This window comes from Zalophus californianus, chromosome 7, assembly GCF_009762305.2.
Source record: "Zalophus californianus isolate mZalCal1 chromosome 7, mZalCal1.pri.v2, whole genome shotgun sequence".
Taxonomy (NCBI): Eukaryota; Metazoa; Chordata; class Mammalia; order Carnivora; family Otariidae; genus Zalophus; species Zalophus californianus.
This window is the reverse complement of record NC_045601.1, coordinates 136822738-136847852: the sequence shown is the minus strand read 5'-3', so window position 1 is coordinate 136847852 and position 25115 is coordinate 136822738. Positions and strand designations below refer to the sequence as shown.

Here is a 25115-nt window from a genome sequence, read left to right as displayed (position 1 = left end):
GGACCAGGGAGGAGTAGGGTCCCCGCCTTCGCCTTCGCCGCGGCGCTCGCCCCGCCCTGGCCATTTCCGCCGCTGCGCAAGCCGGGGCGCCTGGGGCGGGGGGCGGGATCTGCGCGCGGGGAGGGGCGGGCCCGGGGCGGGGCGCGCGGGCCAGGGGCCTTGGGGCGGGCGGCGGCGGCCGCGCCGGAACCAGCTGCTGGCTGCCGGACGCGCGCGAGGTAGGCTTGCCCGGGCGCAGAGAGGGTGCGGGAGAGTTGGCACGACTTGCTAGGTGCGAACCTGTAATCGGGATTCTGGGCTGGGGCATCCTGACCAGCGTGGGCAGCCCAGCAATCCGCGCCCGGAAATGGGGTTCAGGAAGCAGAATGGGACCTGGGAATAACGAGGTCGGGCAATTAATACCTTTCTGAGTTCATGATTTAAAGCGCCTCCAAAGCATCGCTCTGTATTAGTGGTTTTTAAGAAAAGAGAAGTACTTGCTAAATAGTGAGTGATGCTTTGGGGGCGAGGGCGGGGGTGGGGGCGGGGGATTGGGAACTGGGGTGCTGTAAATATTTTGTCTTGCTCCAAGGTTGTTACACACGTGTATGCGTATCTAAAAATTCACTGAGTCGTACTCAAAATCTGCGCACTTTAGAGAAGTTATTACTCAATTTAACATTTAAAAATAAATCTAAAGCAGAAACATGTTTTTTTGGAAAGGTGACAGAGGAAGCCAGACTTGAGAGTCCATTCAAAGAGGACTTAGGGAGCCCAAACTGGCACATCTGCTTCCGTGTGTGGGTAGGAACAGTTGTGAACTTTGCCTTTCCTGATTCTTATAATTTGCACTTTCACCTTGTTATAGAAAGAAACTTTTTATTTCTTTCGAAAAGCACTCCGGCAAGTACACATTGAGATGCTATTAGAACAGCTAAGAAGTGGTTAAGTTATATACATGATGTTAACTTATATTTCAAGTTTGTGTGAAAGAGATAGAATTGTCCAGTTCCAGGTTGCGCTGGCTCTACGATGAAATTATGCTTCCCTTTTGTTTCGAGTAGAGAACTGCTTTATGAAGGCTCAACCTCAGGTTCCAGTTTCTGACTGAAAATGTAGATGGGAAAACTGTAACTCTTTTGCTTTTCTGTACCCAATATAATCAGATGCTTCCCTCTGACCTCTCAGAAAACTGAGAGTCACCTCCTGACATCAACAGGACCTTGCAAAAGCATTTGTTAACAGATATTTTCTGAGAAATGAATTTTGTTCCCAGTTCCAGAGGGGTGGGGGTGTGGGGTGTGCCTTCTAGCCCCTGAAACCAAATTTTGCAATAAAGGGAACTTTTCCTGAGATACCTGCTTGAGGTGATGTTTGCTATTCTCACTGATAAATCATTAAATTAGACTCGCCGATAATACCATGCTAGTATAATACAAACTAAATTAGTATCACTGATTCAAAGGGAATGTTAGAATTAATCAAGTTATGTTGTCCTTAGTATTACAGAGTTCACATTGAAAGGACAGACATTTTCCTCATACCTTCAGATAGATTTGCAGTTATGTTTAGGTGTCCTTTTTTTCCTCAGTTCCTTTGTGTGCATTTTCCCATGCAAAAAAGGAACTACAAGAAAATTATTCGAAAATACAAACTTATGGAATAGAGATAGGACATCCAACCCACATATCTACTTTCACTCCCTCCTGAAACCCCATCAAAACAACAACAAAGGCATAAATCACTAGGGTAGGGAGAACAGATGAGGAGACAAATGCAATAAAATTTTGAAATCCAGAAAGCAGATGGGCAAGTGTTAAAGGATTTTACAGACTGAAGAAAGCTAAATTCTAAACCAGCAATGGGGAAAGCCAACAAACAAACCGATTTGCATTATAGAAACCCCAAATGCTCAGGAATTAGCTGTACCAGGTTCCTCCAGGAGGTGGAAGGGGTATGATTGAAACTAGAAGCACTGCTTGAAATCCCCACATCCCTTTCCCAACTCCCCGCAACAAGGTAACTGCCTATCTCTTGTGGCACCAGCAGAGTTTGGGGGGAGGCTTTATTCCCTGCAGAAGGTAAGGACTCTCTGGACTGGGGAGAGACAAATACACAGTTGGGGCTTTGAGTACCATATTGAAAATGGAGACTAGTTGAACACAGGCAAACCAAATGTTGGGACCCTCTCTCACTTCTATCCTTTTCTCATGTGAGTATTCGACAAGGCCCCCAAGGACTTGATCCTTACAACAGGGGTTGGGAGAGCCATCTGTGGAAAGTCTGACCAGTCAAAAGAAAATAAAAATAATGACATCTAGGTTTCCGCATGAAATCCATTCATATCATCCTTCCAGTGAAGCTTGCAGTCAGTGAGCCTACGCACATACTTAAACATCTAATCAGCTTTTTAGTACTACTCTTAAACATGAGTAGGTAATAATAATTGTAAGCATTTGAGGAAAGTCACTAGTTGGAAAGACAGAAAACAAACCAACAGAAAAAGTGACTCGCAAGCAGCCGACTATGCAGATAAAATACTATATCCATTCTATATATGAAATAAGAAAATAATATAAAAAGAACATCAGAAACAAAAAAAATAAACTCTTGAAAATTAAAGCCTTGATAGGAAAAAAAACAAAAATGTTTATTTAAAAACTAAATAGAAAGGTAGAAAGATAAAAATTAAGGCAGTCTCTGAGAAAATAGAGCAAAAAGATGAAGAGCTGGAAAATAGAAAAAAATATGAGAAATTTATAATACTAGGTCATGAGGTTCTACAGCCAAATAAAAGGGGTCCCAGAAAGAAATAGAAACAAGAGGGACATAAATTGTTATCTGAATAATTCAAGACTTTTTCCAGCATTGAGGGATAGGACCTTCCAGATTAAAAGAATTCAGCCAAATGGTTGAAAATAGACCCAAAAGAAGGCATAGAATTATGAAATTGGAAAAACTAGGGGCAAAGAAAAGCCTTGCAAGAGAAAAAAGCATACTGGCCTCATGGAAAATATCAGGATCAGAACATTTTTGAACTTAAGCAATATCTCTGGAAGCTAGAAGACAATGGAATGACTTTTTCAAAATTGAAGAAAAAATGGTTTCTGACCAAGAATTCTATACCCAGCGAAACTACACATCAATCAGAGAAAGACATGTATCATATGACCTCACTGATATGAGGAATTCTTAATCTCAGGAAACAAACCGAGGGTTGCTGGAGTGGTGTGGGGTGGGAGGGATGGGGTGGCTGGGTGACAGACATTGGGGAGGGTATGCGCTACGGTGAGCGCTGTGAATTGTGCAAGACTGTTGAATCACAGACCTGTACCTCTGAAACAAATAATACATTATATATTAAAAAAAAAATCAAGAATTGAGACTAGTATGAAGACATGCAAGTTGCAAAAACCTTTTCTTCTTTGCACCCTTTTTAGAAAGCTTTTGGAGGTTGTGCTTCACCAGTATAAAGACAGTTAAAAAAAAAAAAAAAAGAGGAAAGCATAGAATAAAAGAAAAAAGGAGATTCATCAAAAGATAAAGAACTCTCCAGGGTGATGATCAAGAGAGATCCCAGAATGCTAGCTATGCAATAAGAGTGGAGAGCATCCAGGTCAGAAGTCTCTGGAGAGTCTTCTCCAAGAGGGTGATATTGGTAGGATATCTGATAACTGCAGAGATTGAGAGTGTATTGATAGGATATTGGGATAACTGGTGGAGCTTGGAGTTGAGTTAGTGACCAGTTCATAGGAATCTTATAAATGAAAAAGCAAGGCAGTGATTAACTGCAGAATAAAAAAGTTGTACAGAAAAGGAAAAGTAATCATAGAATATGTGGTTTTGCTGTGAATAGTATTTACCTGGTCATAATCATGTGTACCCCCAAATATTTAATCAAAAATAGGCTGTGTCTATGTGGGGGTGCCTGGCTGGCTCAGTTGGAGGAGCAAGCAACTCTTGATCTTGGGGTTGGGAGTTTGAGCCCCACATTGGATGGAGAGCTTACTTAAATAACTAAATAAATAAACTTTGAAAAATAAATAGGCTGGGGCGCCTGGGTGGCTCCGTTGGTTGAGCAACTGCCTTCGGCTCAGGTCATGATCCCGGAGTCCCGGGATCGAGTCCCGCATCGGGCTCCCTGCTCAGCAGGGAGTCTGCTTCTCCCTCTGACCCTCCCCTCCTCTCATGTGCTTTCTCTCTCTCTCTCATTCTCTCTCTCAAATAAATAAATAAAATCTTTAAAAAAAATAGGCTGTGTCTCTGTTGAAAGGATGGGGAAAATGAGAAGGTGGTGTGTGTGTGTGTTGGGAAGTTGAAAGAGAGCGAAATGGGTATATTCTCTCAATGCTACCTAGAAATGAAAAATCAAGAAGATAGAAAATAAGCATGCTATTTTGAGATACAGAGATTTCAAGACTCAGCTAAAAGAGTTCAAGATGGTTGCCTTTCTCATTGGGAATAGAGACTGCTATCTTTATAACTCTGAAACTCTTGGGGTGCCTGGGTGGCTCAGTTGGTTGGGCGACTGCCTTCGGCTCAGGTCATGATCCTGGAGTCCTGGGATCGAGTCCCACATCGGGCTCCCTGCTCAGGAGGGAGTCTGCTTCTCCCTCTGACCCTCCCTCTCTCATGTGCTCTCTCTCTCTCTGTGTCTCATTCTCTCTCTCAAATAAACAAAATCTTATAAATAACTCTGAAACTTTAAATCATATGCATTATAATGGATAAAAAAATAAGGAAGCTTGAAATGAAATGTTAAAAACTAAAGAGTGAGATGCTAGAAAAAATTCTAAGCTTACAAAAATGATAAAGTGTGGCCTGCCTGTTTCTTCTTTTTTTTTTTTTTCTTTTGTTCTCTCCTTTTTTTAAAACTTAAGCCCTTTGGACTCTGACATTAAGACATAATTCTTTTTAGGGCGCCTGGGTGGCTCAGTTTGTTAAGCGACTGCCTTCGGCTCAGGTCATGATCCTGGAGTTCAGGGATCGAGTCCCACATCGGGCTCCCTGCTCAGCGGGGGGTCTGCTTCTCCCTCTGACCCTACCCCATCTTGGGCTCTCTCTCTCTCACTGTCTCTCTCTCTCTCTCTCAAATAAATAAAAACTTAAAAGGACATAATTCTGTTTCTTTAAAGCTCCTTCCTAATATGTAATATAAGGTATGCCTCTACCATCAGACTCACTGGGAAGTAATTTTTCAGATGGCTTTTCCTTGGATGTTGAAATATTGTTAAAAGCCAGACTGCTAAGGATAATCGGTTTTTCTTTCGTTCATCAATAGAATTGCAATGTCCTTAAATGACAACATTGCAAATATTTTCTGCACAGGCGTCGGAGTCATCCGCTTGCAAGGCAAAGGTGTCTCCGCAACCATGGATGATACAAGAACTTTACTTGACATTAAAGAGTACCCCGATACCGAGGTACAGAAAGACCGAGTATTGACTCTGGAAGAATGGCAAGAAAAGTGGGTGAGCCGTAAAATTAGATTCCATCAAGAGCAAGGACATCGGTAAGAAATGTTTGTTTTATGATAGAGAAATGCTGTATCAGAAACTGGCTTTGGAAACAGAAATAGTAATATAGTACACGTTATTGGAGTGATTTTACAAAGCACGTGTTTAGTTTTTCATGTTTCAGCATCTCTGGCACGGCATGGGTTAATCGGCAATCTTACCTCTCCCCAGGGTGTATAAATAATAGTGTGACTTACAGTTGCAGGCATCCAAGATTTATGAAATACGTCTTTCTTTTAAGCCCCCATAGCATCTGGGTATTGGTCACGCATGTTTATATATACAGCAGATGCCCACATTAATGTGTATATCTCTTTATACTGAGAAGTGGTCGTGTTCTTTGTTTGGCGGGGGGAGAGAGAGAGAGAGAGAGAACACAACGGGGGATGGGGGGCCGAGGGCGAGGGAGAAGCAGACTCCCCACTGAGCAGGGAGCCTGATACGGGGCTCGATCCCAGGACCCCGGGATCATGACCTGAGCTGAAGGCAGACGCTTAACCGACTAGCCACCCAGGCGCCCCATGAAAAGTGGTGGTGTTCTGACTTTGCTTTCCGACAGCATGTGTTCAAACGTAAAGTGTTATCTATGTGGTGGAGGAAGAGAAGCTGAGAGAAGTTAATACATGAGCAAGGGTGTTGAGCAGTGTGTTAGTAGTAGTAGGCTTCAGAACAGCAGGGCTATATCTGGGCCACACTGAGTGGTAGTTGGGGCATCTTCCCAGAGCCATTGTATGGGTTATCTTTGTCATGCGGGTGACCTTAGAAGAACCACAGGTCTACAGGGGGAATTAAACTTCCCAGAGCTTCAGAGTCTGAGACCTGAGTCCATGTTTAGAGAGCTTGCCATAAAACTTGGTGAGTCCAGAGGCTCCCCATCTCTCTTTCTCTCTCTTTCTCACACACACACACACACACACACACACACACACACACACACACATTCAGGAAATTAATAAAGAATTTTCAAAGCATCAAGAAAAAACAACTTTAAGTTACTAATGAGGAAAGCCCCAGGGTTAAGTCAGGTTACCTACTCACTAGCTGTGTGACGAAGCGACTTAGTTCACCTCCCTCTTCCTTTATATATAAACTAGAGAGAATAATAACGAATGTTTTGTTTTCTACTTTGTAAAGTTGTGGGGAATATTCAGAGATAATGCGTGAAGAGTACTTAGCGTCATACAAGTATAGTCCTTCCCTCCATGCGTTGGGCTAACGAAAACAAAAATATATTTTTTCCTCCCCAGGCTCTTAAAGAAGCATTTGGATACTTTCCTTAAGGGCGAGAATGGACTGAGAGTATTTTTTCCTCTTTGTGGAAAAGCAGTTGAGATGAAGTGGTAAGAGCAGATAAGCATTCACACACTTTCTTGATGACAAATATGTTGGGTGAATATTTAATAGGATATAGGTTTAAAAATTCCATTCTCAGGAAATGCACAGGTATTCTTTATTTTTTAGTAGACTATTGCTGTGGGTTCATGGAGATAATATTCTCAAACAGTAAGACAGCACAAATCACTGGTGTGGTCTAGTCTTTATTGAGTTGCTAAGAAAAAAAAATAGAGTTTGGAACCAATGGTGGGGGTCTCGGGGGGTACAGAGGACTAGCCTTCCCTCTTATATGTGCAACATCTTTGTGCACAGTTTCATTTTCGTAGGTGTTTTAGGAATTTGGCTGAGTTAGTTTTAGATATTTTTAATAGAGGTGGACAGAAAAATTCAAAATGAATTACAACTCTTTGGCAGGACAGTGTGTAGCCCACGGTTCAGCCCAGCTCTCCCCTCCCCCTACGAGCACAACTTCTAGCTGAGCATTTGGGACACGGCAGCCGTGGCGTCAAATTCTAGTGTGGCCATGAAATTGAGAATATTTAAACTATATCATTAGACTTGCACCTAACCAACTCGCTGAACCAGAAGAGTTGCTTTGGAAACTACTTGCAAGGAAAACATTAACTCTATAGACAGAATGTCTTATTGCCATGTCGTTAAGTGTTAACAACCTAGCACTAGCAGAGGTTTTGAGACAAGATTAGGAAATGGAATGATAAGACAGACAATTAAATGTGATTGTTGAATATTTGGAGTCTAACGTTATTTGTAACAAAAATACCAGAACTAAGCTATTGCAATTGCAGGTAAGCTTTTATATTAGAGGATTTTTCATTTATATACCTAATTTGTGTACTGAGGTCTGCCCAGATACCAGATGTAAATAGATAACTATGAGGCAAGGCCCAAAAGCATTAAAATAAAACATTTAACACATTTCCTTAGCTGTTGTTTTTTTTTAAGGACGATATAATCCAATATAATCCAGCCTGTCAGTCTATAATAGGCTCTGCTTTAATTTTCAGTGTAAATAAAAATCCTCAGAGCTGGGGTGCCTGGGTGGCTCAGTCGTTAAGCATCTGCCTTCTGATCAGGTCATGATCCTAGGGTCCTGGGATCGAGTCCCACATCGGGCTCCCTGCTCAGCGGGGAACCTGCTTCTCCCTCTGCCTGCCCCTCCTCGTTCTCTCTCTCTCTCTCAGATAAATAATTAAAATCTTAAAAAAAGAATCCTCACAGCCAGTTTGGATAACTTTGTATGGATAATTAAAAAAATACTAAATTTTCCTCAAGTGGAAGCACTTGGCTAGCTGAGTCAGAAGAGCATGCAGCACTCAATCACAGGGTCATGAGTTCGAGCCCCACATTGGGCATACAGCCTACTTAATAAGATAAAATAAAATAATTCAATTATTTAATAAATGAATGAAGAATAAAATAAAGCATTAAAAGATATTCCTTGTATATTAACTTACATATTTAGACAAGTTATTAATATGTTTATTTTTTTTACAGATTTTTTATTTATTCATTTGAGAGAGCGAGAATGAGAGAGAGAGAGAGCACATGAGAGGGGGGAGGGTCAGAGGGAGAAGCAGGCTCCCTGCTGAGCAGGGAGCCCGATGAGGGACTCGATCCCGCGACTCCGGGATCATGACCTGAGCTGAAGGCAGTCGCTTAACCAGCTGAGCCACCCAGGCGCCCCAATATGTTTATTTTAGAACTGTAAACAGTTGATGCTCGGATCTCGTTGGAAGTGGTTGTCTTGTGTGGGCAATAGATACAATCGGTTCCACTCTACCTCTTGTTTTGGAAAATGCTAACTTCACTCGGACCCCATTGATAAATCAGGGAACAAATTGGGCATGATGTGAATTTCACATTCGCTTATGTGCCATTTCATGTGCAAGAAGCATGAGGTAAGAGCAGAAAACCACACGCAGCTGAGTGCAGTCTTGTGTGAAGGGACAGGACCCGGTGCGCGCGCCTCCAGCAGCTCCCGGACAGCCCAGCTGACCTGTGTGCTGTGAGCCACTCCCATCCACAGCTGGGGTTAGAACTTTCCAGTAATCCCCCCCAGTCAGTGCACAATAACTCACAAGCTATGGCCCTTCCAACGCTTTGGGGTTTTTATATATTTTGTAACCATTTAACATGTTTAAAACACTGTGCCACCATTTCTGTTAGGTTCCTGGCTCTCTCTCCCTTTTTTTTTTTTTAAGATTTTATTTTTTAAAGTAATCTCTGCACCCAACACGGGGGCTTGAACTCACAACCCACACGGAGATCAAGAGTCACACGCTCTAATGACTGAGCCAGCCAGGTGCCCCCGTCTTTCTTCTTTTTAATGTGGTACTGACAAGGTTGTTTTTTTTTATGCATTTATTCAGTTTATTTCTAAAGTGTTAACTGTATATTTTTGAGAAAATCCTGATTCACAGAGATAAGTTATGGCAAATGTGTAACAGCTTTCTTAAAAATTTAATTAAAGTATAATTGACATATAACATTGTGTTAGTTTTAGGTGTATAAGATAATGATTTGATATTTGTATATATTGTAAAATGACCACAATACGTCTAGTTAACATCCATCATTGGACGTAGTTACAGAATTTTTTTTCTTATGATGAGGACTTTTAAGATCTATTCCATTAGTAACTTTCAAATATTATTAACTATAGTCCCCATGCTGTGCATTACATCCCCATGGGGCTTCTTTATTTCATAACTGGGAATTTTGACCCCCTTCGCTCATTTTGACCACCCTCCACTCCTACCTCTGGCAACCACCAATCTGTTCTCTGGATCTATGAACTTGGTTTGTTTTTTTTTTTCTTTTTTTAGATTCCACATAGAAGTGAAACAATGCAGTATATGTCTTTCTCTTTTTACTTTAACTTAACTTCATTTAGCATAATGCCCTCAAGGTCCGTTCATGTGGTCACACGTGGCAAGACTTCATTTTTTTTTAGGGCTGAGTAATAGTCTGCTGTGGCTAAGTTTTTCCATGTTGGCCCCACTCCCCATTTTCCCCATAAGCCTTTCAGTTTTTATTGCATGATTTTGCATAGCACAGTGATTTTTTTAGGGATGCCTATGTTGCATTATAGCAGAACTGATTGTATGTGTTTATTTAATTTGACAAAATCAGTACTGTGCTACTAGCACTGTTTCTTCTGGAGTCCAAGATCCCAAGACTGTGGATTCTGTAATTATAAAGCTTACCAGGAAAACACTAGTTATTTGCATATGGCAGGTAGATAAATTTCTGGATAGTGTTTATTGTAAGTAAATGGAAATTGTAAGATTATAGAAATGGATGCTAATGTTCTAGAGCCCTATTCTCTAGCATGATGGCTACTAGCCACATGTGGCTATTTCAGTTTAAAGTAAGTCACACTAGGGGTGTCTGGGTGGCTCAGTCTGTTGAGCCTCTGACTCTGGATTTCAGCTCAGGTCATGATCTCGGGGTAGTGAGATGGAGCCCCACTGAGTGCAGAGCCTGTTTGAGACTCTCCCTCTCCCTCTACCCCTCCCTCCCCACACTCGCATGCACACACACTCTCAAATAAAGTCTTTAAAAAAATAAAATAATAAACTAAACCACACTAGCCACATCTCAAGTGCCCAATAGCCAATGTGGTTAGTGGCTGCTGGATTGGACAGTACAGGTGTAGACACCTCCATCAGCACAGAAGGTTTTGATGGACGGGGCTGATTTAGAGAAATTAAAAAGCATTTCTAATCCACAGGATGCTTTTAAATTAGAAACTCTTTTAATCAAACCCACTTGTAAGTAGATCAACATTTTAAGGTATAGTTTCCTAAGGCCATATAAATCAATTTTTCAGAATTTCATGTACTATTAGGTTTCAGAATAAATAGACCCACTTCCCTATAAGTTCTATGAACCCCTGTGACCCTGAATTCATATAAATCCCTTAAAATTAAGGGAAATGAATGTTTATTGGGATATACCCTTTTATTTAGTACTGTATTTGGAAGAAAAATTTAAGTGTAAATATATGATTTCATGCAGGTTTGCAGACCTAGGACACAGTGTCGTAGGTGTGGAAATCAGTGAACTTGGGATACAGGAATTTTTTACAGAGCAGAATCTTTCTTACTCAGAAGAACCCATCATGGAAATTCCTGGAGCCAAAGTTTTCAAGGTTTGTCTTGTTTTTGGTAAATAATGATTTCCATGTCCCCATAAGAAAGATTTTTCTTTGCCTGGGTTACTATATGAGTGTCACATGACCCCACTTTCTCACACAGATTCACCTGAACGTTACGGAGTTTAAGGAGCTAGGGCTGAAAAAGATAGGTGATCACTAGATACGCATAAATATATATAACCGCTGATATAAAGTCTATCTAGACTCATGGCTTTGATTTGGGTTTGTTTGATTTTTTTTATTTATAAACAGGCATTTCTGAGAATATTTTGTGCCACGCCCTGCATAAGACATTGAAGAGATAAAAAGAGTCCCTGTCCTAAAGAATCTCTTCGCTTAGGAGAGAATTAAAACAGAGAAAGCTGTTTGTCATACACAGAGCTAAGCGTAACGACGCAGGGTATGAAGGAATAAGGAGGAGTCCCCTAACCCAGCCTCGGGATGCTTCCTGAAGCATGGTGACAGGTAGAGCCCGGACAGGCAGATAGGCAGGCCCGTGCGTGGTGTCAGATGCCCTGGGAGGCTGGTCCTTCATCCTGAGCAGGAAGGATTTTAAGGAGGAGCACGACCCGGATGGATTTTCTTTTGAGACGAACCACCCTTGGGGCCTCAAGGGAGGTGGCCTCCTGAAAGAGAGGCCAGATGAGAGGCTGTGAGCAGAGGTCCAGGGAAGAGTCCTTGAAGGCTTGCGCTTGGAGGGCCATAGGGCATATAGAGGAACAGACAGATCAAAGCAATGTTTAGGCTATCAGACGGACAGGATTTAGGATTAACTGAGTGGGGATGAAGCTTGGAGCTGAGTTTGCATCTCCAGCCCAGATGACTAGAATGGATGGCAGAGAATAAAAGAGAAGCAAGCTGAAGAGGCAGAGAAAATGAGTTTTGTTCTCCAGAATGATGAGTTTAGGGCGCCTGGTTGGCTCGGTGGGTAGAGCATGAAACTCTTAAGTCTCTGGATTGTGAGTTTGAGCCCCACGTTGGGCGTAGAAATCACTTAAAAAAGAAAAAAAAGATGATGAGTTTAAGAGAGCTGTGGAATGGCGAAGGTGTAGCTGGCAAATGGCTTTATGTCTCTGGGGCAGTGGGGGGCCTTTGGGCTGGAAGTCATAGATTTGGGAGTTGTCTTCATCCTGTGACCACAACGAGCCCCGGGAACTGCTTCGCCTGCTGAGGGTAAGAATGTGGGAATAGAAGACCACCCAAATGAGAACACGAGAGGGTGTTTTTTCAGAGAGGCCAGCTACCTGTGCTCAGAGGCAGGCAGGGTGTGGGAGAGCTTTGTGCTGGAAACCACAGGGAGGCTGATTGGAGGCTGTTGGCGTGGGGAGGAGGAGGTGGGCTGCGGAGAGGGGGCATCCTGCGGGATTGGTTTGGGGAGCATATTTGGCTTTCTCTGGTTGATCTTGAGTTGGAAGGGGGAAAAGGGATGAAAATTAGGGAGGCTGGGCATCACTGACACATCATCGAGGCCGAGACTGTGGCTTGGCTTCCCAGGCTGGCTGCCACAATGGCTCCAAGCTCTCTGGTCCTACGTGGTCTGGTCATTGTCCCTGTTGGTACATTCAGTCTCTCACAAGGTACTCTGTTTTCTAAATACTGAAACTAATGGCAGGTCAGTAGGAGGCTTAATAGTACTTTATTTTATAGCTCCCTCCCACCCTGTTCTCAAATCATCCCATGAGTTTACTCAGTCCAAAGAGGCTATTCCTGGAGCACTAGTTCTCAGCCTCGGGGGCACATTTGCAAAGGCCTGTGGATCTTACAAAATTCCCAGTCCGAGGGCTCACCACAGACCTGTTAAATCAGAATCTTTAGGGGTGGGGCTCAGCATCAGTACTGTTTAAAGCTCCCCAAAGTTGAGACTCGCTGGCAGTCCTCTCTGCCACCTCGCCCACCCCTCTGGGTTGACCCCCATGGTGCTTCCAGGCTGGTCTTTAGAGACCCTTCCTCTATTCATCAACCCCTGTTGGTGCCTCAGTTCAGGATACGATCCAATAGTTGCATGTCCTGACCTCTCCTTCCTTGCCCTTCACCCTCACCCCCACCCCCCAGGCTTCTCACATCCCCTGGACCCAGAGGAATCCATGTCTGTTTACGCCCCCTGGACTGCACCCCCAGCTCCCCAATCCTGTAATGTTAGCAGATGCATCCAGACACCCTTTCAGAGGCTGCCTCTTGTTGAGCTTTGCCCGGTGCTCTCAGGCAGCTCCCTGCTCCGTCTTCTGAGTCCCTGTGTTCTCGGGCATGCAACCAGAACGGCAGAGGCCATCCCTTCCTTAATGCATCTCACGCCCACGCCTCTCTGCTCTACCAGGCTGTCCTCCCTGCGGTCAGATTCACACCCACTCTCTAGAACCCAGGGTAGTCCCGTCCACCAGGGGCTCAGGCAATAAGTGCCCACTAGCCGATGAATGAAAGCAAGAAAAGCCAGGAGTCCACACAACTGTACTTTGTACGAATGACTTTAAAAGTATCTGACCTTCCTCTATCAGCCTGCCTGGTCGTTGGTTGACTGGTTTATTTACCTTTAACAGTGTCAAAATATCAGGACTCTGCTAAAGTCAATATTGCTAAAACGGAACAAGCTCTGAAAATAATAGCTAACTCATCTTCGGGGTTAATCTCTCTATGATTTTTCTCTTTGAGTTGATCCCAAAGAACCCCAGACAGGTCTTAAAAAAACAAACAAACAAAACTAAACTAAAAAACACAGTGCCATTAAAAAAAAATTATTTGTAGTAAGGTTTTATTTTCCATTAAAAAGATTCTTTGCAGTACAATTACATTCTTCATGTTTAATTACATATTCTCTCCCCACCACTTTTGCTGTGCTTTGCTACCCTCTTGTCTTTCCTTAACCATCCAGGGAGCTCCTAACTAAACAGCATTTTTTTTTTCTTGACTTTCATTACAGAGCTCTAAAGGGAACATTTCGTTGTACTGTTGCAACCTTTTTGATCTTCCCAGGTAGGACTGAATCCCACCTCTGCACTTTGAATAACTTGAGTGCTCACCAGGCAGTGCTGGGTGAGGGAGGGCTTTTGATTACCTCGTCCACTTGCAGTAGCATGAATGTGAGTCTCTGTCCTGCAGTTCTTTGGACTGCAGCCTACCTGTCGGCATACTTGATAGCTTCGTCCTTGGATAGCTTCCAAAATATGGAGAACATTGTTATGACTTGAGGCAGGTCGGGAAAAGGAAGGAAGAGCAAGACAGTGTCTTCGCTTTCCACCTGATCGGTAATAGGAATTTCCAAGTGCAGAATCTCCTTATCTCCTGAAAGGCCCTGATACTTCCTCAGGGGGCTGGGAGACGGTTGTCCCAAATTGTCCTGTAGCTCTCCCCTGTGCTCCCAAGTCAGAGAAGGGGGAAGCTACTGCCACCAGCTCCTAAAGCTGGAAGGAGCTCCTCACACCCACGTCCACATGTCCCTGCAGACCGGAGAAAAGCAGCCGGAGATCCCAATCTCTTGACAGCTAGGGAAGTACCAGCACTCCCCACTGGGAACACTGTGCTGCTTGTTCTAGACTCGGTTTTTCTTATATAAGATGTATTTTTGTTTCTTTTTCTTCCTGACAGAGCCAATATTGGCAAATTCGACCGGATCTGGGACAGAGGAGCTTTAGTTGCTATTAACCCAGGCGATCGTGAACGGTGAGTAATTTGGTTTCTTTTTTTTTTCTTTTTTTTTAAATATTTTATTTATTTATTTCAGAGAGAGAATGAGATAGAGCATGAGAGGGGGGAGGGTCAGAGGGAGAAGCCAACTTCCTGCTCAGCAGGGAGCCCGATGCGGGACTCGACTCTGGGACTCCAGGATCATGACCTGAGCCGAAGGCAGTCGCTCAACCAACTGAGCCACCCAGGCGCCCAGTAATTTGCTTTCTTTAATTACGCTGGCTTTTCCTTTTTGGCCTTCTTCATTTAACGCGCTGTACTTTTCGTGAGCTGCAGAAAATTACTTAAGCCTTTCACTAGTTTGGGGCGCCTGGGTGGCTCAGTCGTTAAGCGTCTGCCTTCGGCTCAGGTCATGATCCCAGGGTCCTGGGATCGAGCCCTGCATCGGGCTCCCTGCTCCGCAGGGAAGGCTGCTTCCCCCTCCCCCACTCCCCCTGCTTGTGTTCCCTCTCTCGCTGTGTCTCTCTCTGTCAAATAAATAAATAAAATCTTTAAAAAAAAAAAGACTTTCACTAGTTTGAAATAGCTTCTTGTATCCGGAATTCGAAGACCTAAATTCAGTACCATCTTTGTGTAAAAAGGATAGGATTTGGCCATGGCCGTGGGGAGCTGGTGCAAGGCTTGTGGCTCTGTCACTTCCAAGCTGGGATGCCTTGATGCAAGTATTCAACTTCTCCAGGTCTCAGCCGATTCCTCTGCCAGATGGGGGCATGTCTGCTAAAACCGCTCCCACCACCTCCACTAACCTTACATGGTAGCTGTTTGGGGCACTTGCCATATGCCAGGTGTGGCTTGAAACACTCTCTCAACACCTTTAACCCACCAAACAACGCTGTGGGGCATATGCCACCGTTATTCCCATTTTACAGATGAAGAACAATGGAGGGTGGAGCCCAACGCAGGGCTTGAATTACGGTCAAAGAGATCAGGTTGTTTGACCGCAGTCAGAATTCGGACTCAGACCTGGGGAGTTTGGTCAAAGCCCAAGCTCATGATCCCTACATTATTCTCCCTACAGGAGGTGTAGGGATTAAAGGAAAGGATGTACGTGGAAAGCGTCTGGCTACTGTCTGTAACTGAGTATTAGCTGCCATCGTGTCAGAGCTTTGGTTAGTGATGTTTTTGACCATTCTTACTGTACCTACTCTTATGAGAAAATAAAATTAAAACATGAGAAAGCATACAGAGTAAAAGATGGCCGCTCCTATGTACTTTCTGATCCAAATATCACTCACGTACTTACTTGGAGATAGCATATAAATGTTGAATTAGTTTGTGGTATGGAGGCAGACTTTTAACACATATCCAAAGGCTTGCATCCACATCAGTGAAATAAAATTTTTATTTCTTAAAAATTATTTCATGAGTCAAGCTGATTGCCAAACCTAATCTTTAAGTAGACCATGCCACATTTTCTTTTTTTTCCTTAAAGATTTCATTTTTAACGGGCGCCTGGGTGGCTCAGTCGTTAAGTGTCTGCCGTCAGCCCAGGTCATGATCCCAGGGTCCTGGGATCGAGTCCCACATCAGGTTCCCTGCTCCGCAGGGGGAGCCTGCTTCTCCCCCTCCAACTCCCCCTGCTTGTGTTCCCTCTCTCGCTGGTTTCTCTCTGTCAAATAAATAAATAAAATCTTTAAAAAAAAAAAATAAAAAGATTTCATTTTTAAGTAATCTCCACCCCGACGTGGGGCTCAAACTCACAGCCCCAAGATCAAGGGTCCCCTCCTCTACTGACGGAGCCAGCCAGGTGCCCCTTGTGCCACATTTTCTTTCCTTTTTTTTTTTTTTTTTAAGTAGTCTCCCCAGCCTGGAGCCCAACACAGGCTTGAACTCACGACCCTGAGATCAAGACCTGAGCTGAGATCAAGAGTCAGACGCTTAACTGACTGAGCCACCCAAGAGCCCCACGCATTTTCTTAATATATATTTTCCTTCAGTAATTCACACTCCTGTGTTCCTTTTTCTTTCTGTTGCCACTCCTCACGCGCCTAGAGGTTGTCATTCCCTAAGGGACCATCCTCGGTTTTGCTCGTACCTGCCTGTCTCTTGCCCTCGCTTCTTTACTGAGCCCTTCAAGTCTGCCGCTTTAAATCGGTCATTCGACGAACGCGTACTCGGTTCCTACCATGTTCTAAATACACACTGTGCCACATGTTGGGGGAAATAACAGAACAAATCATGCCTCGTACCTGCCCTTCTCATTGTTACATTTCCAGCTCTGCTCTTCCTCCCAGACCCAGACGTCCCCATCATGTTTCAGTGTCTGCTTTGCGTTTCTTGTGTGACCTCGGTGTCCTTTAGCAACTCACATTATCCTGTGCGGCCTCTTTGTTTCCATAATACACCATGGATGTCTGTCTACTAAACCCACACCTGCTGAAGGTCTCCCTTTGTGGGTCTTTCCCCCTCCCTGATGATGTTCATCCTCTTCTTTGAGGCTAGTCCTTGCAGAGGCTTTGATCTGTGTGGCTCAGATCCACAAGTGGGGAGCAAACTGGAAGTCACAGAGCTCACCACGAGGGCAGACCAGGCACACTGTGCTATTTCCCCACCAGCTGGTAGAGTATACGTCTAGCACGTAGTAGGAGCTAAACAAATACCTGTCAAATAAACAAATGAAAGCAAACTAGACTCAGAGCAAAGGAAACCCACTGTTTCTGACCAGCCACTACCACCTCCTCTGTCCCAGATATAAAGGCCATCTGAGTGGCCTCTGGTCTGTTGTTTCATAGTTACCAATGAGCAGTGAGACCCCATCTAGAAGTCTTGTTTGGGGCATGCAGTTCTAGCTTAGCCACAGGCTCTGTGTACTCCCTGAATCCCCCTCTCTCTTTCCTCACAGCCCAGCCACGTGTATGCACACGTGTAAGTCTCTGTGTGCGCGTCTGTGTGTGCGCACGTGTGTGTGTGCGTGCGTGTGTGTCTGTGTGCGCGTCTGTGTGCGTGTGTGCATCTGTGTGTGTGCATGTCTGTGTGTGTGTGCGGTTGTGTGTGCGTGCATCTGTGTGCGCACGTGTGTGTGCGCATCTCTGTGTGCACATCTGCGTGTGTGCGCGTCTGTGTGCACATTTGTGTGCACACGCATCTGTGTGTGCATGTCTGCGTGTGTGTGCGCGTCTGTGTGTGCGCGCGTCTGCGTGTGTGTGCGCACGTCTGTGTGTGTGTGCATCTGTGTGCGTCTGCGTGTGTGCGCGCATCTGTGTGTGCGTGTCTGTGTGTGTGTGCGCACATGAGCATAGCCCCAAGCACGCTGGAGAACATGTTGACCTTCGTTACCAGAATAACAACTTACTTCAAGCCAATAGAAAAATGCATTTCTTTATCTTCGTCCTGGTTCTTAACATGTTCGAACTTTATCTCATTCCTGTCATTAATACTGGGCATCTTTTCTGCTTTGATTGCATGTAGGCAAGTCCTGAGGTGTTTCCTTGCTGGGCCCCTCAGATGCCTGGCTTAACATAAATCAGTGGGGCAAACCTCTCTCATTTCTCTGAATTTTTTGAAAGTGGTTGAGAAAGTCCACATTCCAAAGGGAATGAAGTGTGTCAGTCCTAGGAAACCTTGCCAAACCAGTCTGACTGATCACCTTCATGGGGACGGCAAGTGACTTCTTCCTTCTTCTTCTTTTTCTGAGATTTATTTATTTAGGGCGCCTGGGTGGCTCAGTCGTTAAGCATCTGCCTTCGGCTCAGGTCATGATCCCAGGGTCCTGGGATCGAGCCCTACATCAGGCTCAGTGCTCAGCGGGAAGCCTGCTTCTCCCTCTCCCACTCCCCCTGCTTGTGTTCCTGGCTCCCTGCTATCTCTTTCTGTCAAATAAATAAAATCTTTAAAAAAAAAAAAAGATTTATTTATTTGTTTTGAGAGACAGTGTGAACAGGGGGAGAGAGAGAGAATCTTAAGCAGAGCCCCCCCCACCAAGTGGGGAGACCAACATGGAGCTCAATCTCACCACCCTGAGATCATGACCTAAGCCAAAATCAAGAGTCATTTGCTTAACAGACTGAGCCACCCCGGCGCCCCGCTTCTTCCTTCTTCTTAAGACCAATAATCAGAAAATTAAGGTTGTTGTTTTTTGGTTTTTTTTAAAGATTTTATTTATTTATTAGAGAGAGAGCCTGCTCATGAGCAGGGGGCGGGGCAAGGGCAGAAGGAGAAGCAGGCTCCCCGCTGAGCAGGGAGCCCGATGGATGCCGGGGCTTGATCCCAGGACTCTGGGATCGTGACCTGAGCCGAAGGCAGATGCTTCACCGACTGAGCCACCCAGGAGCCCCAGGGTTTTTTGTTCAAAAGTTTGCTTTGGTCCAGCACTTTTTCTTACAAGGACGTGTGACCCCCTCAATCCAGCCCTAGCTGGGGAGTCTGCTAAAGAGAATAACACTAACCTGGGCGCTTACCTCAAACCAGGCAACGTTCTAAGCACTTCATGTGTGTAAACTCATTGAATATGTACCACAACCTGTGAGTTGGTTACTAGTCTCATCCCTGTTTTACAGATGAGGAAACTGAGGCACGCAGAAGTTAAGAATGTGTCAAGCTTATGTAGCCACTATGTGAAAAGGCTGGGCTTGGAGTTCCGGCATCTGGCAAAGTGCATACTCCTAACCCCCATGCTAACCCCCGCCACCACCACCCCCCCCCCCCCAGTTTCTCACAGAGCCCTGGACCGGGATCGCAGTCCATCCAAGGCCAGGGGAAATCCGTGTGCCAAGAGCCAAGGTGGCTCCCTCAGAGCTGGGCAGTCTGTCCGTCTCTGTCTGCCTGTCCCTCATGGCATCTCTACATCCCTGTGCGCGTCTCCTCTGCCCTCCTACCCTGCCCATTCGGCTTCCTCTGCCTCCTCCACCTCTGCTTCTGCGTGTCTGCCTTCTCACAACCCCCAGTGCCAACCCACACACCCCACTAAAGCTCCAGTCCCAGCACAGTGATGACAGCTAAGCAGCACCTCCTTTCTGGGTCTCTCGATTCCATTTCCCAGCACAGCTCAGCATTCTGTACCGGGCTGAGCTGCCGCCCCAGTCACTGTGCTGATGGGCCCTGTCCCAGTCAGTACCCCCCATTCTGAACCGATCAGGCACGTGGGACGTGGCCTCACCTGCACCCCGCAACACCCCCACAAAGGACTGTGCCAATAGCACTCGTGGTTTATGCAGTACTTGCAGAGCTTTGATTTCATACTCCCACCCGAATTTTTGCTTGTCTTTTTTTTTTTAAGATTTATCTATTTGGGGGGGGGGGGGGCGGGAGTGGCAGAGGGAAAGAGAATCCCAAGCAGACTCCCAGGATATTGTTGAACTGCAGCATCCCAGGCCCTACAGCAAACCTGCCGAATCGGACTCTGAGATGGAGCTCAAGCATCTTTTTTTCAGCAAGTGCTCAGGTGACTGATCCCCAGCCTGGTCTGGGAAGCGCTGCCCCAGAGCTGGAGTGCTCTGGGATGTGTGTGTTCAAAGTCCCGCAACAGGCTGGAAGGAGCCTCTGCTCAGCTTAATGTGACATCTTCCTGTCTGATGGGCTCTGGAAGCCCACCCTCTTTTGATTCCTTTCTTTACTATTTCCCAGCTTAGGCAGGGGACAGAATTTGCCAACTGTCCGAGATTTAGAATGCAAATCAACTTCAGGGGGTCAATTCAAGAATTAAACTCAGGGCGCCTGGGTGGCTTAGTCAGTTAAGCGTCTGCCTTCCGCTGGGGTCATGATCCCAGTGTCCTGGGATCGAGTCCCGCATTGGGCTCCAGGCTCAGCAGAGAGTCTGCTTCTCTCTCTGCCTCCCCTCCCTGCTTGTGCGCTCTCTCTCTGTCTCTCTCTCAAAGAAAGAATTAAACTCAGTAATGTAGAGGACAGTGAGCCTGGTTTCCCTCCCTGCCTCTCTCCCTCCCGCAGGCTTTTCCTTTGTGGAGAATTCTAACACCTTACTCTGTTGTGTTCTTTTCAGCTATGCAGATATAATGCTGTCCCTAACTCGAAAAGGGTTTCAGTACCTCTTGGCTGTTCTTTCTTACGATCCCACTAAACACGCAGGTAAAGTTTCTTTTGTTTTTCTTTTTCTAAGATGTTGCCTCATTTCCTGATTTAATTCTATGACACGGATAGTGTTATCTGCTCCTAATTTAGATCAAGGGAAGAATACTGCTTTTTTATATAGGAAGAAAAGTCTGGTTTGGGTAAATGGAAACTATAAACCTTTTTTTCTTCTTCCGACTTGATACGCGTTTTTCTTGTCTTCCGTTTCGTTCACCGTTCACAGCTCAGACTATAGAAGAGAGGGAGACACAGATAGCCCTAACATAAAAGTGAAGTCTCATGAGCTCTGGAGTAGGAGGAAGAGAGGCTGGTTGCCCTGCTTTGAATAGAGCATATATACTTCATCCATGCTGGTGGGGATGTGGTAGGTGCATGCCTACAAATACGCACGCAGACACGCCCTCAGAGGACGATGGGTGACACATGGATGTGGGGCAATAGGAGGTGTGCAGAAATATCTCTAAACTATTATGGCTTTTTAATTTCTGAAATTTTACAATCTATTGCGTTCTTTAAGAATGATCTTTGTTTTGAACTTATCAAAGCATTGTTTTCTTCTGGACTCCTTTCGATGTGCTTGAACATTGTAAGCTTAACCTTTGCCATGACTGAACTTTATTTTCAGGAAGAAGTGAAAACCAAATATATAGACTTTTATTGTAAAATAATCCCCTTTTTGATTTTTAACAGAGTTTTTTTTTTTTTTTTAAGTATGGCGTTTTATAAATAATTACATATGCTAGGTATTTTTTCTGTTTGAGTAAATCAGATCTTAAAAGTTCATTAAAAGATGAGATCTAGTGTCCCATAATTAAGTCTGGAACAATCAGATGGAACTAGAAATTAATGGAGACAGACCTCAGCTCTGCTAATCTGATTTAAATTCCATTCCTGAACAGGAAGCTTAAGGCAGGGCTTGTGGGCAGAAAACACAACAGTCTCTGCCTGGGGCTAGAATTCAGAATACCTTTTGAAAGGAGCAGAAGCTAAATATCCTTTAAAGTAAATGGCCTGCAGCAAAGTGGGAGGGATGTATGCAGAGTGAGTGCAGGAGTCATGGGAAATCAGTACTCCAGAAGATGAAGGAAATGCCAAGGAATTTGTTAATGAACTTCATTCTGATTTTTAAAATTCCCAAGTCCCGAAAACTGGACAGCAACATGCAAAAGAATGAAACTGGACCACTTTCTTACACCATACACAAAAATAAATTCAAAATGGATCAAAGATCTATATGTGAAAACTGAAACCATAAAAATCCTAGAAGAGAACATAGACAGTAACCTCTTTGACATTGACCGTAGCAACTTCTTACTAGATACGTCTCCTGAGGCAGGGAAACAAAAGCAAAAATGAACTATTGGGACTTCATCAAGATAAAAAGCTTCTGCACAGCAAAGGAAACAATCAACAAAACCAAAAGGCAACCTTTGGAATGGGAGAAGCTATTTGCAAATGACATATCTGATAAAGGGCTAGTACCCAAAATTTATAAAGAATTTACAAAACTGAACACCCAAAAAATAAATAATCCAGTTAAAAAATGGGCAGAAGACATGAATAAACATTTTTCCAAAGAAGTCATACAGATGGTCAACAGACACATGAAAAGATGTTCAACATCACTTATCATCAGGGAAATGCAAATCAAAACCACAATGAAATACCACCTCACACCAGTCAGAATGGCTAAAATGAACAACACAGGAAACAACAGGTGTTGGCAGGGATGCGGAGAAAGGGGAACCCTCCTACACTGTTGGTGGGAATGCAAGCTGGTGCAGCCACTCTGGAAAACAGTGTGGAGGTTCCTCAGAAAGTTGAAAATAGAGCTACCCTATGATCCAGCAACTGTAGTACTAGGAATTTACCCAAAGGATACAAAAATACTGATTCAAAGGGACACATGCACCCCAATGTTTATTGCAGCATTGTTTACAATAACCAAATTATGGAAAGAACCCAAATGCCCATCGACTGATAGATGGATAAAGAAGATGTGTATATATGTGCGCACACACACGATGGAATATTAGCCATAAAAAAGTGAAATCTAGCCATTTGCAACGATGTTCATGGAGCTGCAGTATATTGTGCTAAGCAAAGTAAGTCAGAGAAAGACAAATACCATATGATTTCACTCATATGTGGAATTTAAGAAACAAAACAGATGAACATATGGGGCAAAAAAAAAGAGAGAAACCAGGAAACAGACTTATAACTGCAGAGAACACACTGATGGTGACCAGAGGGGAGGAGGTGGGGGGTTGGGCTAAATGGACGATGGGGATTAAGGGGGCACTTGTGATGAGCACTGGGTGTTGTATGTAAGTGATGAATCCCTGAATTCTTCACCTGAAACTAATATTATACTGTATGTTTACTAACTGGAACTTAAATACAAACTCGAGAAAGGAAAAAAGAAATGAAAGTTCCCAAGTCCCATGGCTGGCCCAGCCGTCTCATCTAAGCTGGAGATGGGCACCCAACATTGGCATCCCCTCAGTAAGCCAGTCTCCTTCTTTGGTATGACACGTGCAAAAGAAGAAGCAGAGGAACCTGTCACCTCACCAATCTGATAATGATGTTGTGTATGGAATAACTCTACCAAAGTCCCTGGAGATCAGCTGAGAATCTCTTTTCAGAATTAGATCTATAGAAATTATTCTTCACCCTGTTTCTCTTTTACCTAGGCCCACCATTTTACGTTCCAGATGCTGAAATTAAAAAATTATTGGGTAAGTTGTTTATATTTTAAATAAAGTCAACAATTAACTGTTTAAGCTGTTACCAGCTATTCGTGTCTAGAAGTCTATAAAATCTGAAAGTCAGAAACCCTTTTACTGAAGACTGTTTTATCCTAGAAAAGGGACCTATCTCTGTCATATGTCTTTTTAGCTAAGTGGTGTGCTTGTGTGAGAGGCATTTGAATTCTTCCAGAGAGATGGTATGTTTAATTTAGGTCTTAGGAGTTATCAGTGGTAATAGCAATTCAGAGTTCACACAGTTTGCCCTTAGCATTTCCCCATTTTCATTAAAAACAAAAGAGGGGGGAGGTGCCTGAGTGGCTCAGTCGGTTAAGCAGGTTAAGCGTCTGCCTTTGGCTCAGGTCGTGATCCCAGGGTCCTGGGATGGAGCCCCTTGCACATGGGCTCCCCACTCAACAGGGAGTCTTCTTCTGCCTCTGCCCTCCCCTGCTCATGCCTTCTCTCTCTCGCTCGCTCACTCTCTCTGTCAAATAAATAAAACCTTAAAAAATAAGTTCTTAAAAAAAAAAAAAAGAGAGGGGCGCCTGGCTGGCTCAGTTGGAAGAGCATCTGACGCTTGATCTCAGGGTCATGAGTTCAAGCCTTATGTTGGGTATAGAGATTATTTAAATAAACAAAACTTTAAAAAAAAAGAAAAAATCTTCAGTAACACTGCTTTTATAAAATGATTTGATGAGTTGTAGAAGAACCCCAATTGCATTCTTTTTAAGATTTTATTTATTTATTTGAGAGAGAGTGAAAGCAGGGGGAGGAACAGAGGAAGAGGAAGAAGCAGACTCCATGCTGAGTGGGAAGCCCGACACGGGGCTGAGATCAAGACCTGAGCCAAGATCAAGAATCAGATGCTCAACCAATGGAGCCACCCAGGTGCCCCTCGATTGCATTCTTCATTAACGTTCTCACCTGTTTCCCTTTCTTCTTGTTATAGGTTCAGTATGCAACATTCATTGCCTTGAGAAGACTGATGTTTTTGAAGAACAACATAAAAGTTGGGGGATTGACTACATTGTTGAAAAGTTATATCTGTGTACGGAAAAGTAAATGAGACAAGTAAAAACAAGTAATAACATGTTTTTGGGCAATTGACAAGTTACGCTAAGGCATGAAAATACCCTGGATGGCTCTTGGAAAAAAATTGTTTACAAGTCACATTACAGATCTTTGTTCACAAATGTGTATAACTTTATAGAAAAGAACATAACTAGATTGGTAAAGTAGCTACCTTGAGAAAGTGTAAAATAATAAACCTGTTTTACTTACAGATTGCAAGAATCTTTTACAACCAGCATGTATTGTATAATTTTAAAAATTAAAGGGGCTCCCAGCTGTCTCAGTTGGTGGAGCATGCGAATCTTGACCTCAGGGTCATGAGTTCGAGCCCCACGTTGGGTGTGGAGATTACTTTAAAATCTTTTTAAGAAGTAATTAATTAAAATTTAAAAATAATTTTTAAAAATAAAATTAAAAATAATAAGTAACAAGTAAAAGGCAATGCATATAACTTTTTTTTTTAAGATTTTGTTGATTTATTTGACAGAGGGAGATGTAGCGAGAGAGGGAACACAAGCAGGGGGAGTGGGGAGAGGGAGAAGCAGACTCCTGCGGAGCAGGGAGCCCAATGCAGGGCTCGATCCC

General features: G+C 43.9%; 1 protein-coding gene across 3 annotated transcripts; it reads left to right on the top strand.

Annotated features, from left to right (window-relative positions):
- The first annotated feature begins 128 nt into the window (after window positions 1-128).
- TPMT (thiopurine S-methyltransferase) lies at window positions 129-24898 on the top strand. Of its 3 annotated transcripts, none has more exons than XM_027602288.2 (9): window positions 129-218; window positions 5308-5491; window positions 6743-6835; window positions 10872-11004; window positions 13925-13977; window positions 14590-14664; window positions 20624-20709; window positions 23406-23450; window positions 24409-24898. In XM_027602288.2, the coding sequence occupies exons 2-9, from the start codon at window positions 5352-5354 to the stop codon at window positions 24519-24521; spliced, it is 738 nt and encodes a 245-aa protein (XP_027458089.2). In that variant the 5' UTR covers window positions 129-218; window positions 5308-5351; the 3' UTR covers window positions 24522-24898. The 3 variants fall into 3 exon arrangements, with proteins under 3 accessions (XP_027458089.2, XP_027458091.2, XP_027458090.2); XM_027602289.2 differs by lacking the exon at window positions 129-218 and adding an exon at window positions 234-386; XM_027602290.2 differs by lacking the exon at window positions 6743-6835.
- The last annotated feature ends 217 nt before the right edge of the window (window positions 24899-25115 follow it).